The 20454-nt window shown below is 40.7% G+C and overlaps 1 protein-coding gene across 3 annotated transcripts in view; it reads right to left on the minus strand.

The window, feature by feature from the left end:
- pbx4 (pre-B-cell leukemia transcription factor 4) overlaps window positions 1-20454 on the minus strand; it is a 30577-nt gene that overhangs the window by 7646 nt on the left and 2477 nt on the right. For 2 of the 3 annotated variants that reach the window (XM_074656402.1, XM_074656403.1), the window contains exons 2-3: window positions 17949-18022; window positions 1480-1724 (exon numbers count right to left, since the gene is read on the minus strand). In XM_074656402.1, coding sequence (XP_074512503.1) covers window positions 1480-1724; window positions 17949-18022 — 319 coding nt within the window. Of the gene's footprint in view, window positions 1-1479; window positions 1725-17948; window positions 18023-19584; window positions 19699-20454 lie in introns of all 3 variants that reach the window. The other variant, XM_074656401.1, reaches the window with a different exon arrangement.

Below are 20454 nucleotides of genomic sequence, written 5' to 3' on the forward strand. Positions count from 1 at the left end.
TTTGTGATTTACACCCCTAATATCAGGATACTTTCGAGTCAGCGTGATGACGTTTTGTAATTTCATTTAGCCATTTGTTAGCAACCAACTTTTTTAAAAGACACAAAGGCTTTGAAATTCATGAGTGGAATATTTACTGATGTATTTTATATATCGTAGAACAAAACGTTAAAATCTCTTAGGCTTGTATTAACCACGGACCTTATTTCAGGCATCTAACTAAAAAAACACATCGACTTCAAGATGAGGGAACCAGATGTGTTAAAATGCTAACTCATTTCTGGGTTTTAGGACTCTTTCCTTTAGCACTCTATTATGAACATACAGTATAAGTGTTATATATATATATATATATTGCAAAATGAGTGGGAGTCCAGATTCTCATTATAGCTTGACTAAAGCATGTGTTTTCACACATTATGTACTGACTGGTTAAAGCTGAAGAAGCCTGGCTGGTATACTCTTTTGTTGGAATGAATGGGACCTGCAGACTCTCGGCCGCCTGAGGCATGACGTGGTTGCTGATCCCTAAACAAATTTTCATTCCAAACAACACTACAGCAGCTGATAATAGTAATTAAAATACCTCCAAAACATGGAAACAAGTAATCAGTCTTGTAGTGTTGCATAACTGGAATAAAACCCTTAAGGTCACATTCTAACAGCACAACAGTTTATTGTATAATTATTCAGATATTTCTAAAAGCGGATATTTTACCCAACGTTTAAAAAACAAATCTGCCCACACAACCTTCGTTTTCCAAATTTCTCCGTCCACACTCAAATGCTAAAACGACTCCAAACGCTCGCCGTAATATTTACGTCACCACAGGTGAGATCACAAGTTAAGGGTCAGGGAATTTTGTTTTCCACCCTTCTCACTCCCTATTCTTTGGCTTCATTACAGTCATTTACATGCAAAAATGAGGAAAGCCTCGCCTTCCATCTACCAAAAGCACATTCAATCACCATTCGGCCTCGACATGTTTAAGGTGCTCCCTGCTTTGGCTTCCTGTGACTGGAACATTTTTCACATGTAAAGTAGTAATTAGTTCGAGCAGTGCTAACAAAACGTAAAAAGGCTGGTAGCCTGCCATCTTTGTTATTGTTTCTGGCGCATGCTCATTACACAAGGCAACAATGGGTATGCGCGAAATGAGGAGAGGACGTAATTTTTCCCCCCAAATGCTCCATTTTACACGTCCATACAGATACAAAGCTACAGCTTTTAAAAATCTGCACCTTAGAAGAAGTTTTCAAAAATCCCCAAAACTCTGTGGATGAGAGGCCAAAACGTAGAAGAAAATGTCTGTATACGTGTAGACAAGGCTTTAATGTCATTTAGCACAAGATGATTGTTACCAGACTGACAAACCAAGGTACAGAGGAATTAAGTTTCTCTCTCGGACTGGCTGACCTACATTCATTTAACATGTTAATATTTGTGTTCAAGTATTTTAGGTTCTGCTCGGCACACACCTGCTCGTACTTCTCCAGCTCAGAGTGATAGATCTGGCGGATCTGGGCGAGCTTGGCTCTGTAGTCGGAGTGTTCAATACTGCTGTCGGTAGGTGAGCCCCCCGCTGCTGCTGCAGCTGCGGCCGCTGCAGCCGATCCTCCTCCCTTCTCCGGTCCTGACACACCCTCTGCTAGCAGCATGTTGTCCAACCGCATGATCTGGGGATCTGGGGGGTCCTCCTCCTGAACGCCTCGTATACTCAGCACTGGACAAAAGAGGAGAGAGAAAGTATAGGAGTTAGACATAGGCACAGTTTGAACTTCAAGGTTGGGGGTTCACAAAAGAGATCTAGAGGGAATGTAATGTGTAGAACACAGAGAGGTCTAATGTATTGGGATGTGTGTAATCTACATATTACACCCTCCAAACAGAATACAATGCAAGTAAGCATCAGTGACAAAATCAGCTTGATTGCATTGTTTTCTATCGGAACAAACTGGCCGCGAGCGACTAAGAGATGTGCGTGTTTGAGCTGAACTTTTGTCAGACACCCTGTTTTTATTTATTCCTTATTCCAACGCAAACTGCGCCTGTGGAGTTAGACAGGCAAGGTCAGCATCTACTTGTTTGTTACAGTCTGCCAAAGCCTTTCTAGGGCCGAGAAAACCTGTTGGTTAAGAAGTTTTTGATACTGACAGACCACACATCTCCCTTCAAGGAGAGAAGGCTAATACTGTGGGTTCTAGGGGTGCATAGGAAGACGCTTTATCATTGCTAAAATTCAAAAGAAGTGCAGCCCTGTCAAAACCCAGTCAAGTTTCTCCCCTGAGTCATCGCTATGAGCGCCTGGCTGAATCCTCAATGAGCCTGAACTTCCTCTAAATCAACAGCAGAGGGCAGTGTGGTCCCTCCGTGGCAGGCTGCCAAAGATAAGGGCATGAGGCATGGGACCAGTAATGGGAGTGCATGTGCTGTCACTATGAGCCCCAGTGGCCATAAGTATAGTTATCAGTTGCTGCTCTCCACCACTGCATTATACCAGGACCTCTGTCAGCCTGCAGCCATGCTCTCATCTCTCTCTCTCTTTCTCACACACACACACACACACACACACACACACACACACACTTACAGATACCACTCTGTTACTGAAAAGTTTACTACAGACAACCATCTTTTCTTCAGAGCCTGAGGCTTTTAACACCTTTTGCCCCTTTTGCCTCTCAATCATTCAACTTCAGAAAGTAAGAGTAGAAACTTCACAATTCAATGCCTTGGGTCACATTATTTACTAATAGTCCACTTATTTAGTAAATCGTAATAATGATATGAAAAGTTGTTAATACTGTATCAATACACAAATTAAGTGGCCTCGCAAAAATGTTCTTTTGTTGCATATATTTACAAAGTGCTTTTATTGCTATTTTTTTTAAAATTACAACACATTAGACTTCAAATGATTAGTTGATTAATCAATTAGCTAATTGACAGAAAATTTTACATTTTGATAACTGATTAATTGTTCCCTATATGGCTGCAACTAACGATCATTTTCACTATTGATTACTCTGTTGATTATTTTCTCAATTAATCGATTAGTTGTTTGGTCTATAAAATATCAGAAAATGGTGAAAAATGTCAATCAGTGTTTCCCAAAAGCAAAAAGTTGACGTCCTCAAATGTCTTGTTTTTTTCCACAACTCAAATATATTCAGTTAACTGTCATAGAGGAGTAAAGAAACCCGAAAATATTCACATTTAAGAAGCTGGAATCAGAGAATATGGACTAAAATTACCCAAATCAATCATCAAAATAGTTGGCGATTATTTAATAGTTGATAACTAATCAATTAATCGTTGCAGCTCTAGAGGATTCCCTGATTCTGATCTGTTTCATAACACTGTAAACTGAATATCTTTGAGTTGCGAGCTGTTGGTCACACAAATCAAGCAATCTGAAGACGTCTCCTCGGGGCTCTGAGGAATTGTGATGGGCTTTTTTTTTAAACTTTTTTTGAAATTTTGTAGATTAAACAACAAAAACAAATTAATCACGAAAATGACCTGCAAATGAATTGATAATTAAATTAATTATTTGTTGCAGCCCTACAACACATGTCCACTTGCAGAGAAGGAAAATATTATCACTAGGATTATATTGCCAAGATTAAGTTTGTGTACAATAGTATACTAATGGAGACCAGTGCAAAAATGTTAAAATGTGAATAGGGAAATATTGGTTTAGTCACAAATAAACAAACTAGGTTGTCCACATTTATGTTAATCTTTATAACTAGAGACTAAATTAAGGAGGTAAAAGCCAATTTAAACAGCAGTGAAACCAGACAGGATTCTGAGGGAGACAGACGCTAACAATATGGATGACAAGATTAATCCCAGTGGAAACTGGGTTAGGCGTTTGTCCTCCTTAAGGATTACGCTAGTTAGTCAAAGCTCATCATCAAAGGTTAGGGGGTGCATGAACTCACTCATTCAGAGCTGCTCTTGTTAGCACAACTTTTACAATCTTGTGATTCTTTATGTTGTTGTCAAAGTTGTCCCTAAGAGTGGCGCTGAATAAAAAAAAAAAAAAAAAAGTTTGCAGCCGTGGAGCAGCAGTCAGAGCTAACAAATGAGCAGAGCTGTACTGTAGCACTAACAGATGTGAAAGAAATGAGGACAAAAACAGTTTTGCTTAAAGTTTCCAAGTGCTACGGAGCAGATGAGTTTTTGCTTTTTCAAACTTCATTTGATAAATGAGTCTGTTCCACCATTTAAGGCCTCTCACGGCAAAAGCGTCCAACTTTCCCTCCCCTTTTTTTTTTTCTTGTTCCTTCTTGCCTTTTTCTTTCCCTCTGCTTAGGTCTCCTCTCTCTCTCCGAGGCACATTCCTGCTCTGCTGCTCCCCCATCTCAGGGCTCAGGAATGCAGCAGACCCAGCCGCCTGAACTAATGACCCTGATTCGCCCATCTCTATCCCTCCTCTTTTTCTTTCTTTTAAGCCATTCACAAACGATCTCTGCACTTCCTCTGCACCTATGGCCAATTTATTGATCAAGGACCAGAGGTGTTTGTTTTGTACCTGTTGAATCTACGGGATTATTCGGATACGTTGCCTGCACTCTGATGGAAAGTTTTGTGCGTACTGCCATTCCGTCACGGTCAGCTCTGATTGTATGTAGTAATGTGTGGAGTTGATCTTCAGCGTCCATTCACGGAGAAGTACAACTGACCTACAGTGAAGAGGGCAACTGTGGCTCTTGAAGCTTCTCACCTCTCCCCCCTCCCTTTTGCCCCCACTCCTCATTATGGCCCCCAGCTGTAGCCTAATGCCCCTACATTCCCCTAATTACTCCAATTAAGCTGTGATTACCCACAATTGCACTCATGCACAGTCTAGTGGCCTAGTGGTATTATAGCAGCTGTTGAGATGAGTTAAGATACCGCACAGAAAAAAGACCATATGACATGGACGCAGGTAGAAAGAAGCACAACCATGAGACTCCTGAAAAATACAAATAATAATAAAAATCTACAGGTCTGGGAGACGGCTGGCTGTTTTGCCAAAATCTAAGCAGCGTTTCCTTTTGATCAACTCGCTCCTGACATCGCCGCTGGGCTGGTTCTGTTACTAAGAGACTAAAACTGTAAGTAATGATACTTAAATTTGTTTTTTTGAAAAATAGGAAGACAGCTTAGGGCCTGCACAGCCCGCATCCACACAGCTCTTAGAAATCACACCATTATGCACACGCTACCACCCTAGCTGGGCTGTGTGGCATTGAGAGACGGAGCGAGCAACACATACTATGAAATATTCAGGGTATCCAGCTGGGCTTTCACTGCATACATAATCATTCTCATTTCTGCACAGCCAATGTGGAAAACGGTGTGCTATGCAGACACAATATATGAAGTGGTGCAGGTAAGGGTGAACAACCTAACCAATAGTGTAGTGCTGTACATTAACTGTAATGCCTTCCACACATAGGGATAGATAAGACTTAAACGCAGTCAGTATATCATTGCTCAGCTCACAACACAAGCTTTATCCTTGTCTGTCTTTTCCCTCGCTAGCATCCCCTTTTTCACTCTGTCTCCCCCCAACACACATCCCCTCCCCCCTCTCCCTTTCAGCGCACCCCCACCCACCTCCCCCAGTGCCCCCCCTCCCTCCCTCTGTTCTCCATTTCAGTCGAGTTCTCCATGTGAGCCGCAATCCCTCATGCTGTCAGCCCCCCCTCTCCCTCTCTCTGTAGACAGACAGGATTAGCATTTTAATTGCATCAGCTCCCTTGGGTATTCTCAGCCTTTCACTGGGAGAGAGCAAGGGAGCGGGAGAGAGAGAGAGAGAGAAGCTAGAGAAGGAAAAAAAAGGGGAAAAAAGGTAAGGAGAGGGAGAGAGGGAGAGGGTAGAAGGAGAACCAAGGAGAATTGAAAAAAGGAGTCACAGGAGAAGATATGTGTGCGAGAGAGGAAGAGACGCAAGGAGAGAGAGAGAGGCTACAGAAATATACAGAATCCAGACGTGCCAGAGAGCGAGCGAGCCAGAAAGAGTGAAAAGATAGGACTGTGAAAACATCAGTTTTTCCTTTCATTACAGACAGAGAATTCAGATAAAGAGAATGGGCCATAGAAAGATGGTTTTCACAATGAAAATATGCTACATGAATATGCAAATTTACCTCACGAAAAACAAATCTCAACTGCAGCTCTGGAGATATGATAGGTAAAACCTTGTATACGGATTAAAACGGTTTGCAGGATATAAAATGGTGTGGGCAAAAACAATGTAGCTAAGGAAAATAAAAACTGTGGCCAATATGCCTGTATTAAACTACTCTTTCAGATTTTCACCCTTAAAAACAAATAAAAACTTAGGGGAAGAATTCCTGTATGATGCATGGCACTGAAGATAGTTGCTTAAAACCCACCATGTTGGTTTCCAGGTTGCATGAAATATGGCTCCAGGCACGGACACATTTTAGGTATCTTAAGTGGAAATTAGGGCTGCACGATTATGGCCGAAATATTAATCATGATTATTTTGAGATCATGATTATTCATAGTTTTTTTGGGACAAAATGTTTGTTATTGCACTTTAACATTTAAATAAACAGATCACCGCTTTCACTTCCATCTTGTGATACATTCTTGCTAATGTACAAATCTTTGCATCAAAATACGACTGATCCTTATAGAGATGAACGATTGCATTTTTTGCAAGGCTCAGGAAAAACTTTTTTCTCCACCGTCCTGAAAAATAATTTCAACCGTCTCGAAGTCAGTGTTAACCATTACAAAATCTAAATATTATCCTTTTACTTTGTTATTGTCATCCATAGTGGTTATTTGCATAAAAACACAGAATTCAAATGATAAGGAAATAAATCTTTTTTTTATTTAAATACTTTATGCTTAGAGCTAACGTTAGTGTTAGCAAGTTAAACAGGTCATAATTATTATCTAATATATATTGCTGTGAAAACATCTCCTTCGAACAACTGTATTTATTCAAGTTTCTCGCCAAAAATTTAATTTTAATACATCATGATAACGTTATAATTTACCTTCAGCCAATACTCATTTTCTGAATAAGGCTTGAACACACCATGATGTAACTCAATGGAACCTCCGTTAGTGTTAGCTCCGTTATAAGCGGGACTGTGCTAGGGAGAGACCCCGTGTTGTCGGTGTGTGTGTGTGTGTGTGTGTGATGTTACGGTTTGTGCCGCCGTAAAACTATCATGCGGCGGCACACATGTGTAAATGTGACCAGCAATTTTTTTTTAATTATGAGAACTGATCGGCTGATCAACTGAAAACTGGCTGTTTTCGGCCGTTATTCACAGTGCATCTCCTAGAAGCAAAATACAACTGCATGACACCTCCCCATAAGTGAAGCCAAAACATCTGGATCGCCCCCCTGGTGGCTGGGTTTAGGAAGCGCTGGATTTGGTATTCTCCAGAGTTTTCTATGAGCGGAGCAGTTTAAACGTCAATATCATAGTCAATCATGTTCATTTTATTGTGGGAAGCCAAAATCGTGATCACGATTAATATTTGACTAATAGTGCAGCCCTAGTGGAAGTGTGTAAAAAAAAAAAAAACTGACCAGCCCTAATCTGAATTTTATTTTTCCAAATTCTAATGTTGGATCAGTTTGACTTCCACTGTGTAGAAAAAGAGTGATGAGTGGCTTTAGAGAAGAGAGAGAGCAGTTTCATCAGAGTCCTTGACCTTTAGATCCATGCAATGAAATACAAACTTCATGTTCATTATGCCCAATTAGTCACCCAGTAAAGTCTGTAAATGTAAAATCACATGTGCTCATATCACGACTAGCAGTCTTTAGCAATCCGAGCAGGAGCCTTGATGCCGATGGCACTTTCTTTACGATGTCATATGTTGTAGCAATTGATTAATGTCAACTTTCAGGAACAAGTTCCTCTGAGTATATAGTGATTTCATTTACCATGCCATTTCAGTAGAATATGGGTTGCACAAAAGAAAGGGGCTTGGGTGAATAAAATGTTGCCTTGGGCGAGTTGTAGAATATGGCATTAAAAATGAATAATTTCCCTGATGGGCTTTTTGCCAAATGAATATTCGGTAAAGCTAAATTTCTACTGCAAATTCAACATAAAACAGTGTGTACCCCATTCTTCTAAATGCCGTTTTTTTTGTGGAGTACAGTCAATTTAATGAGTCTAATCCATATGTCCATTCCCACTTCAAGCAGCTCACGCCAATCAGCATCTGTTTGGGTAGTCCACAAGAGTCCTGTTGCACGCAGCCCCCCACTCTGACACAAACACACACACACAAACACAAACTGAGAGGTAAGTATTGAGAGCAAACACAGTGTGGTCTGATTAAGGTGTGAATTGGAGAACTCACACCTTGGGCAAACACAACACTTCAGTCCAACACATCATTAATCAGCCCTTAATTAACTAAAGAGAGAGGCTTGGACACTCGAGCGATGACGACGTGTACCCTCCTTGAATGGTCATACACAAACACACCGTTTCACACACAAAAATACACACAAACACTAATGAGGGATAGATCAATTTGGGTTGTCACTTAATCTGCATAAATATAAGACAATAAAGGATCTACAGTGTCTTTTCCATATGTCTTTTACTTATATGATAGCCATTCCAATAGATTTTTGTAGGTCAAAAGTAAAAGTAGGTTGAAAAGCAATCATATAAATGCAGTCTATTTAAAAGTAACTGAATTAAAATTAACCTAGAGGATATAAATAATTAGCCACCCCCACAAGAAGTAATTCCTTTTTTTTATTTAAAGCTTGATCAAACATACCCAGGACATATTTATCCGGGTTGGTATACTTCACAAATATCATATCATGTGTGAACCAAGTCACTCTTATCATATCAAAATGAAAAATACCAATTAAAATTTAAGTTAAACCCCCTAAAATAAGACTGACAGTATACTCAAAATGTCAGTCATATATTGTGCATTTGCATGGCTAAAACGATGGGCTTGTAACGAAAAAGAAGCACAACATTTGGCACAATATTTCGTTTTTTGGTTGTTTTTTTTTAATTGTCATTGCAATGTCACCTTGCTCAATTAAAACATCACGAAAGACTGCAAAATTGTGCTCAGGGATTTTTTGAGTTAGTCGAAAGAGAGTATTAGTAGAAAACAGCACTACTGCATACTGCCAGCCTGACTCGTAACGGACGTTGTTTTAAGTGACTGAGCAATAGAAAGATCATTTTTCTAGAAAATATTTTGGTCAATATGGCACAAACGCTAAAACGAATGGTGTTTAAAGGGTTATTAAACACAGTCGAGCAGCCGTGACTACATCTCCAACATGATATCCCCCGGTCTAGTACAGTTCTGCACGCAGAGAAAAAACGAAGAGACATGGAAGAAAGAATCTGAAATGTCACAGGAGGAAGAGGAGGATGACGAAGAGCACCTTAGCAGGAGGCTTGTTAAAGCACTGCTAGGATCTTCCCCCAGTCAACTCTCATCAGGCCAGCTGCCTCCTGTGCTCATTAGCACAGACTCTTAAGGAGCTCCTAAAGACTTTGTGAAAAATGAACGCTCATTTGAGAGGTCGTTAATTTGCACTGTTATGCAAATTAGGTGGCAATTAAGCGATAGATCAGAAGAGCAGTGCCCATTTATAACAAGTGAACAAGCATTATGACACAGTCAGATGGTGCCAGAGAGAGCTGAGGCTACATGGTTAGTCTGCACAGGTCCGATGTACCAGCTTAGTAAGGAATAAAAACACCGTTTCTAGAATGTGTCTGGCTGGTCGGGATAATGATTTACCAGTGCTTTTACTGGAACCTGTACACACATAAATGAATACACATATTCCAATCTGATGGAAACACAAACTAATCACCCTCCCAGAATATGGATTTATTCTGGATTAGCAAACACTACTACATCAATCCATCTATCTATCTATACTCATAATGAGTGCCACAAGCTTAAAAAAAAGCATGGGCTTCCCAGTATCTGTAATAACCCCATGCATACTGCTAATCTGAGGGTGGCTAGTAAACCCCCCCTCACTCGCCCTGATGTTTCCATCTCTCCCCTGCGTTTATGACATGGTGTGAAATGCACAAACATACTGTCTGGGACAGCAATGTGCACTACTGCAGAGGGGTGGAAGGCTCCCATCAATTGTAATTAATCCTTAATTAGTCAGGATTAGGAGCTAGGCTCCGACACTCTCCCACCCCACCGCCACCAAACTAATGCAATCCAGCTGAGACCACATTTACATATCTTTAATTAAAGAGACGCCGGCTTCTTTTAAGAGCAAAGCCTAAAAGCAATGTGTGAGGCAGAGACATGCTGAGAGGGAGGGCAGATGAGATGAAGAGGTAGGGGTCCACCCTGTGGGTGATCCTTGACCAATACTGATGGGTCACTCAATATTTCCTGGTTTCTTGTTGTTGGGCACATATTCATGGGAATCTGTGGATCCAAAGTAAGCCGTACAAGTGCAAAACATGGCGCATTGCCTGCCAATTAAATTTCAGCAATGTCTTTCACCAGTGTGTGTGTGTGTTTCCACTTCCTGAGTGTTGCTGAGTTTTATTTGCTGCCCTTTCTAATTTAGTAAGTAACCCAAATGAAATAGCACCAATTATATTCAATTTCTGTTTAATTTCAGTTTATTATCTCTTTATTTTTCCAAATCTCCCATCACCAGTTTCAACTAGGGCCGGGCAATATATCGATATTAAATCACTATCGTGACATAAGTCTAGATATTGTCTTAGATTTTGGATATTGTAATATTGTATTATGGCATAAGAGATGAAGAGGTAGGAGTCCACCCTGTGGGTGATTCTTGACCAGTACTGATGGGTCACTCAATATTCCCTGGTTTCTTGTTGTTGGACATAAATGAATGGGAATCAGTAGATCCAAAGTAAGCCGTAAGTGTGCGAAACATGGCGCCTTGCCAGTCGTGTCAATCTGGCCAATTAAATATCAGCCGCCAGTATGTGCATGCCCACTTCCTGAGTGTTGCTGCGTTTTATTTGCTGCCCTCTCTAATTTAGAAAAGTAACCCAAGTGAAATATAGCAAAACATCTATTTAATTTTCTGTTTAATTTCAGATCATCTCCTTATTTTTCCAAAACTCCCATCACCTGTTTCAACTAGGGCTGGGCAATATATCAATATTGTGATATGAGACTAGATATCATCTTAGATTTTGGATATCGTAATATTGTATTATGACCTACAGTAAGTGTTTCCTTGTTTTAAAGGCTGTATCACAGTAAAGTGATGTAGCTGTTCTATTATTTGCCTTTACCCAGTTAGTCATTATATCCACATTACTGAGGATTAGCTATCAAAGAACCCCATTGTGTAAATATTTTTGTAAAAGCACCAATGGTCCACCCTACAATATATCGTCCCAAAATTGAGGTATTTGGTAAAGATTGTTGTGATATCTCATTTTCTCCATATCGCCCAGCCCTAGTTTCAACTATCAATCAAATGCTTGATCAACCATGTTCTTAACTCCTCTTCCAATAAACCTAACCTAATTATTCTTAGCAAATTACAACAGACAAAAACATCCTAGAGAGGGCATTCTTTTCAAATAATAACCATGCAATTCATTAACAAAATGCTTGTCAACTGTTAGAGATTTTTATACTCATTCGTTCACATCCGGCCACCCTGATCTCCGTGAAATACTGAGTGACAGCACAGCCAAATCACTGCTCTTGGTGAATCATGGCTAAAATCATGTTGCAGCAGTCTTGAAGGTGAACAATTCCACTGAGCTTTTCCTCACCCTACAACACACTCCAGACAGCAGTTTCCCCTGTCAATATCCAGAGGCCCAGTTCCTACAGGAATAATACCACATGGGGAAATCAGTTGGCCCACACACCATTAGGCCTCGGCTGAAGGTTGGGGTGCTCTGCCTCCCCACTTTGAGTTGGGTGGTGGGGGGGTGGTGGTGTGTCTGTCAGGGCCAGGGGTCTGTGTGATATTAGCCGTCTGCCAATCTGGCTTGGGGAATGGACACCGAGTAATTACTCCTGCTCTTACTGCCTCATCAATCTCCCTGTATCGCTCCTGCACCCCCTCTCCCCAACACACGCTCTATCTTTTTTCGTTCTCTTCTGCAAAGGGGTCGGGGAAAGAAAAAAACGATTGAGTGGCAGGCCACCACAAAAACAACAGAGAATCCTGAAAAGCCAATGAGATAATCCAGCACCACTGCATAGTGGGTGTAAATATAAAACTGGCTCTTTGAAATAGAAAACCAGAGGATTGTACCAAGTGAAAAGTTGGTGTGGCTGCACAACGGTGGCCTATTCTTGTTTCAAACCCAAGGGATAATAAAACTGACAATGCAGGTTTGGTAGCTTCACGTAGGTCGCATTTCTACCGCTAACTATTTTTATCTTGTTACTGCATTTGGCTTAAAAGGCAATGCATGCTTTACCTCATAAAAATATAATAAGACTTCCCACAGGTACCTAACAACTCATAAAATTTTATGGCTCTGTTCCAAATTGGGCTCTTTGAAAACTAATAATAATTAAGTTGCTTTAATGAGGCATGTGATTCACTCGACTTCATGTACTGTAGTCTGTCAAAGTCCGTGAAATACAAACATAAAACCAATCAGGTGATGCTAAACGGGGTTTTCCCAACAAACGTTGAGAGCTACCAACTGGTTCACACTGGTTTGTGATGTTTTGTTGTCAACTTTCAAGCACGGCCTCTAAAATAAAAAAGACATACAAATTGAAATGAGATTTCTAAAGGCTCTAAAAAGATGTTTATTCTGGCTGTTAATTAACACATGGCAACCATGTGTGACTTTTAAAAGTGCTTTGTTTGGGTGTTTTAACAACTACAATCATGCTGTAATTCTATTAACATGTAATTGGGGCTGTTTCGTTGCTGCAATGGTATTTAGACAAATGAGTGCTGTGAATGCCAACGTAAGGTAATGATTAAGTAACTTACATGGTTTGTAAAAACATTATGACTCCAATAAGCTGATTTAACATACATTGTTTAATAGTTTGTATACTCTCTGTAAGGATGCGTGCTAGTTGATATGCTAACAGAAAATAATAAAAATAGGGCTGCAACTAATGAACTGGAATCAGAGAATTTTGACTTTTTTTTTCTTAAAAAATGACTCGAACTGATTAAACAATTATCAAAATAGTTGGCAATTAATTTAATAGTTGGCAACTAATCGATTAATCGTTGCAGCTCTAAATATAATAATCCATTCAGATAAAACGTACACTACAAAACAGCACTGCACTACTCTGGGTGTGGTGCTACAGGTTACAGGTAAGATAAAATATGAACCACTTTGAAGGCATATTAAATGTCAAGAAGCTGCATGGTGGTTTATACACCTTTGAGGGGGGATTGTACAACTCTTGACAGTTAACACAACAGCCATATTTCTTTCTTCATCACAGTCTAATTATTTTTTGCTAAATGTATTTGTAATCATTGATAGGATATGACTAAACAGGAGAAGATTTTATATTTACTGCAACCAGAAATAGCAGTGAAAAACATAAACCGGAGAGCGAGTTCATGGAGTTGGCTAAATCTCACCGTTCATCCATCTTGTCAAAACATTAATAGGATGTGATGATGGGTTGTCAGCTAGCCGCTTTGCCAACATACTAGCTAAGTGCCGCTGGCTCTGCTGGCAGGCATCCGCTGTGAGATTTTGGTGCTTGTAGGTGTTTAGAAAAATAAGACATTTCAATCCAACGTTGGTAAATAGCTCAGTCAAATTAAACACATATTACAGGACTGATCTCAACCAAATAGTTCATCATTTGAAGGATCAGCCGATGTATGTGCTCTAAAATAACAACTCTTCAGATAATGCAAACAGAGAGAAGTGAGTGGGCCTGTAGCAGAGGCAGACCGCAAATACCCAGTGCCCCAGACACATTGTTAGGATACTGGCACAACTGGGCACCTAACAGAGCAATCAACTGGCTTGAGTTAACATCACACTGGCTGCAGGCCATCAGGATGTCCTGGCTGTTAAACCCGCACTGTTGCTGAGGGATGAGGGGTGTACAGATACATGCATATCATAAGAACTGGCACATTAGCTTTTAATAATAAGAGGCGACACAGCGCTAGCCATTGCATCAGTCTTAAATAGGTAAGGTGCTTGCCAGTTTGCCACTGTTTCTACACAGCCAACTAGCAGCATTATCCCACGGAGTTGTTTATCAGACAGCTTATCAAGATGAGTGGCAAGTGTTGGGGTGTGAACTTGTCCAAGTGAGGGGGAGGAGGGAGAGACTCACTTTGCTATATCCAAGCTAAAAAGAAAAAGCTGTATAGCTTTAATTCCGCTTGAAAAACTATTTTTATTTTCATTTAAAACCCGTCCAAAAATAAACAACTGGGAATGTTCAGGCTTGAAAGAGAGGGACTTGAGCGGGGTGACAGAACAGAGTGAGTGACAGATTCACTGTTGTCATGTGCAAAGCACAAGGAATGCATAAAAGTAAGGAGGAACGCCTCAAACATGCCCAAACTTAATGAAAAACTTCTGAGTGTAACTGCAGTGGCTTGTGAGAGATTTTGGCATAAGCTGTCCCATTGCACCAAGAGCTATTTTTACAGCAAATACCCATGAGAGCGAGGGAGAACAGAACTGAGTTGAAGCAAAGCCACTGGCTCTCAACTTTGATCATTTCCCGTCTCTCTCCGAGTGCTTTAATTTCGTTTTTGGAGTGCATCTTTGATATAGTATTAACAGGAATCAAATTTCCCGCAGATGGAGGTCATGTTTAATGTGAGAGCTCAGGACAACGCAGGCACTGTTGTAAAATGGGGGGGGGTTGGGGGTGTTTTGGGGTGGTGGTGGCAGTGGGGAGGTGTTAGGGGGCACTGGCATTTGCGCAGAACATTTCCTTTACAATGAAAACAATCTAACCAACTGCAGCACTCAGAGGAATTCACCTCCCATCCCCCACACCCCACCTCCCCCTCCTCCACCACCACCATTACATTACCATATCAAAGCCCCGAGTTCAGAGCAAGTCTTCTCTTTCAAGAATGGGAGCGAGGCAGAGGAAGGGAGGGAGGAGGGGAGAGAGGACAAGACCGAGGCAGTAGGAGTAGACCCGAGACCCGAGTTTGCTTTTATCCTTGTTCGGTGTGCGTATGCGGGTGCGCCGACACAAGTGCATGTTTGTTAGTGAAAAAAGACTGCAGAAAAATCTGTGGAGATACTAGAGGACTACTGATTGGGTCTTCCACAAGCTGCACTGAAGAGAAGTCAATTCACATTCCAGAGGCACATAATGGGGCCTGCAGGGGGTCTGATGGAGTAGCAGAGAAATGCCAAAGCAGGTACACAGTGCAGTTAGGAGGGCACTACGTGGCAGATGGCCAGCAGAGTACAGGCAAAGATCTCTATATCTCATCGCTGGCGTATTCACCTCAAGCGTGAATCTATTGTTAACCCACCTCTATGTCTGTTTTTCTGCTCAGCTTACTGTAAGAGTGCTCACAGTCCTCCTCTCCAGTTTGCTGGGAGACTAAATGTGAAAATCAAAGTGAATGGCATTAGGGTAAATAAGACCACTGGTTGCCTGGGAAACAGTGTACCCTGCCCCACTCACTCAAGCCTAGCCTTTACTTTTGTCCAATCACTGGAGAGCAATAATACATTATTGACAGAGGGCCACAACAGGCAGCCGTGCAGCATTTTCAAATTGTATTTGAACAAGAGGTTTGCTGTTAGAAGACACACAAGGCAAGTGAAAAGAGAGAAAAGCACACAGGAAGACAAGAGCGGAGAGAGGCTGGCAGAGGGAGAGGATTTAAAAAACGCACCCCATTTACACTACCATAACCATCAATCTGCCATCCATCCCAGGCCTGCGCCTTTGAACCGCACTAGAATCTGTCACATAGCTGACTTGAATAGCTAACAAGATGAGAATAAGCAGCGTGTTTACTTTGAATAATTTCACGAGTAAGAGCAAATCTGAGATATTTACATCAGATCACGTGTGTTTGAAATTCAGCATTATTTGTTAAGACAGTGTCAGAATAGTTCCTCGTTGCTTTGCATGTTGTGTTTGGATGAAGGTGCTGCATTAATATGCATATAAATTTATTCCCAATACGCAATTACCCTACACTGTGTGGTGTAGCTGTTTTAACAGTGTGGGAGAAAAGAGCATCTCTTTGTACTGAAATAGCAGAACAGTTTGACTGTAAAGCAATAACCCCTGTGGAGTTTTTCATATCTGCCTGCTGTCAACTAGCTGTGCATGAACTTTCTTTTGGGATCAGGTTTGATTTTTCTAATAATTTGGAAATGATTCTTTGTGGTAGTGGTAGCAGTAGGTCTTTTATTACCCTGCTTTAATATAGTAACTATTGCTGTGAACTAACTGTAAAAGCCTTGGCTGCAGTGTTCATACATTTAGTCACATAATGCTTCATCATTTGAAATGGAAATTGACAGGAATAAAAAAATGCAAGCAGAGTATATTTCTGCATTCAAAACAAAGTTGCAATCTGATAAATATGTATGTGTACTCAGAGAGCTGTTAGCATGTTCTGCAGCAGGTTCTGCTGTCTGACTCAAGTTTCAAAAGGCACCGATCCACTAAGATTAGTTTCAGCTGGTCAGTGTGAAGTCTGGACAGGAGCCAGAAATAGGTTAAGTTTCTATAATTACTTAGGCCAAAACAAAAAACAGTAATACATTAGGGTTGTGTATTGGCAAAAAATCTGGCGATACAATACATATCACGTGATCTATTACGATACTGTAAGCAAAACAATATATTATTTATTTAAACCAAATTTTTGGAAAACTGTCATAGTAAAAAGAACACAGTACGATCTGCATTTATCACCGTCCCTTTAACATCCAACTTCATAGCACTACTTTAAGAGGGCAGAAACACAGAGAGGGTGCATCTCTTTGCAAATTAAATAAAGTATTAACTGAATTAATATTTGCATGTAAACTATTGATTACAAATTTATAGTGTTTTTGAGAATCAATACAATATCACAAAACTAGGGATGTCAATCAATTGAAATATTTAATCGCGATTAATACAATTTTTAACTGTTCAAAATGTACCTCAAAAGGAGATTTGTCAAGTATTTAATACTCTTATCAACATGGGAGTGGGCAAATGTGCTGCTTTGTGCAAATGTATGTATATATTCATTACTAGAAATCAATTAATAACACAAATCAATGACCAATATTGTCCAGAAACCCTCACAGGTACTGCATTTAGCATAAACAATATGCTCAAATCATAACATGGCAAACTCAAGCTCAACAGGCAACAACAGCTGTCAGTGTGTCAGTGTGCTGACTTGACTATGTCTTGCCCCAAACTGCATGTGATTATCATAAAGTGGACATGTCTGTAAAGGGGAGACTCAATATAGAGGTCAATTGACCCCTTTGAAAATGGCCATGCCAGTTTTTCCTTGTCCAGATTTAGTGTAAGTTTGCGACAAACAAGTGTGCCATGGTTGGTACCAATGGATTCCTTAGGTTTTCTAGTTTCATATGATGCCAATATCTTCACTCTAGCTTTAAAACCTAAAATCGCGTTAATACGTTAGAGGAATTAGTGGCGTTAAAACTAATTTGCGTTAACACGTTACCTTTGCCAGCCCTACACAAAACATAATATCATGATAGTTGTATCTTACACCCCTATAATGCATATTTAGAATGATCTTGAACCGAAGCATGCACAATACATGCAGCGAAATCTGTTCTATATAAAAATACAATCAATAGTCAATCAATAGAGTTCTCTGCAAGGCCATTAAAAAAGTAACTTGGTGCCAGGGAAACTGAAACAAAAGGCACACTACATCTCAACACTGGGTTACAACCTGAGCAGACTGGAGAACACAAAGAGAAGAAGTGAAGTAGAAACTCACCCGTCTTCTCTTTGATCTCACAGAGAACGCTGAAGAGGGCTGGCTTCATTCTGTGACAGTTCAGGGCATGCTTCCTGTAAGAGAGGAGAGGGAATAAGAGAGGGACAGAGCGAGGAGGATTACGATAAACAGACCTCCATCTCAAGTCATTCCATGTCCTCCCCCATAAAAACAGGTAGAGGAGCTGTATGTATTATGCATACAGCATTTCAAGAGTGTAGAGCAACACAGCAGGACGGAGCTGTGTTGTTTAAAGGCATTTTCAATGGCCAAATGCCATTGTCAGTGCAGAAGCATCCCTGATGCGTCAATCTGAACTAGCGAGAGTAATGTTGTCATTTGGATGCTTTGAACTGTGGGACAGGTAATGATGCCAAACCTCAAGGTCATCATTACTGAGCACCAGATTCCAGAGTTAATACACAGTAATCTCATTTCTACCTCTCACAGAAAGACTTGTGCCATAAAAGTAGATGGTGAGTTGATAAGAGAGGATTAGGATTAAGTTGCAATTTTAATTTAATCAGAGACGTTCTCTTTATTGCCAGACAGGCTAATAGCAATTAAAAGGAGAAAGGGCAAAACTTCTACAGTTCACCGTAATCAAATCACAACTCCTGCTATTACACATCAATGCACCCACACACACCCATACAGCTTACTTGTGTATTAAAACTCGTATAACTGGAATGCTGTAGCAAAGCCCCACTCCTAATATGACCCTAATTGACTTGACACTATAGTCAAACGTTAACTACTGTACTGACAGTGCACACCAATTAGTTCAGAGAGGAGGAGTGCTGCTGAGTACATATAGAACTGCAATTTAAAAGTAATGTTTTTCCCATTCCCAAGGGCACACAAAAACATGTAACTAAGCATGCAATACAAGCATGTGAAACTCATAATGTTCCATTGTTACAGAGGTGTTGTTTAACTCCATAGTAACTCTGTGGCCATGGTTTGCAGTGCTGTTGTAATTGCATTATCTTGTAAAAATGCTTCTGTAATTCTGTGCACCCCTTGTATTTTTAATGCCTACTTCTAAAGATGGAGAGAAAACAAGCATATTGATGTGTTCTATGGAGAGTTCTACATATCACAACAGGCATCATTTATTGCAAAAACAGATGGCAACAACTTAAATATGTAACTGGAAAAATGCATCATACAGTTAAAGATTAGGTGAAAAACAAAACCAGCATGAGGCCTCCGTTTCTAATGAGCATGAATTGGGAAACATGAAAAACCTGAAGATCGCTCTGAAATAAAGCATTTCTTTTCCAAATAACATTACTAACAACACATTTAAAAACAACCACAGATGAACATGATTTGGCTACACCTGACCTCAACACCAATTCCAGTTGTGAATGTCCACTGCAGTATTAATGAGGGGACTATGGGGACTAGTGTCTTGTATGTGCGCCTACTGTATGCCACGAAGGACTGCCTTTCTGTGAGAATAATCTGTGAAGGCATTATGATGTAAAGAGTTATGTGTCTAGCATTAAATATGTTATTTTTGTCCACCAATTTTGTCACTGCTGGATTGAGTTGGGGGGAGGGCTGCCTTCAGCATGGAGGGTATGAGCAGGAGGGGGAGAAGGAGGTGCTCATGCGGTCCTGTACTGACCTGTGCTGGAAGTTGAGTGGCAGGCCACCCCCTGCCATGCCCCCCCCTGCTCTCCCTCCCTCTGTGGGGTCGTCTGATCCACCCCAATGCGCCGGCGAGTCCTCTGGCCAGCATCTGAACATATGGCGACAGGGTGAGAGGATGAGGGTGGATGGTGCGCAGGAAGTGTACTCTGCAACACCGAGTTCTTGCGCTGCCCTGACCACTCCCCATCCCGACACACTGCCACCCTGCACGACAAGGTCGTCATGCTCGCATGGGAGCCACCACACATTAACTTGTAGACCATGACCGAGGGAAAGATTGATGTGTGGGTGACAAACTTGATCAGAGGTAAGTATGATGTTGATGAAAACTGTACATTTTAAGTTATACCAATTGCTATATATTATTAAAACTATTTGTAGCAACAGACTGCGTGTATAGTCCTGAAGTCTGGTTACGTTTCATCACTGAAGTAAACCTGAGAAGCAAACAACAATTCCACACTTAGTGCAAGCTAGTCCATCAGCTAATGCTAAACATACCGTTCAGAAGATGAATATTTTATTATAAGAACTGCCTTAAATGCTTATATAGATAATATGCACGTGAGAGCAGCAATAATTTCAGCTGTACATGCCTCACAATTTGTGTGAGCTGCCAGTAGGCTGCATTCTTTTTAGCATTAATCCTGCACATATATGGCATGAGGAGGACATGCTCTGAGTGGGAGTTTAGATCAATACAAGCATCCAGCAAGGACACCTCTGGCACTTCCGAAGCAGCCACACCTTTAATTAGTTTTTCAGAATAGCCTGTTAACATCTAATAATAGGCCCGCAATGGTTTCCTACACTGTAATTGCCCCTTTAAATCCAAAATAATTGA

This window comes from Sebastes fasciatus, chromosome 13, assembly GCF_043250625.1.
Source record: "Sebastes fasciatus isolate fSebFas1 chromosome 13, fSebFas1.pri, whole genome shotgun sequence".
Lineage (NCBI taxonomy): Eukaryota > Metazoa > Chordata > Actinopteri > Perciformes > Sebastidae > Sebastes > Sebastes fasciatus.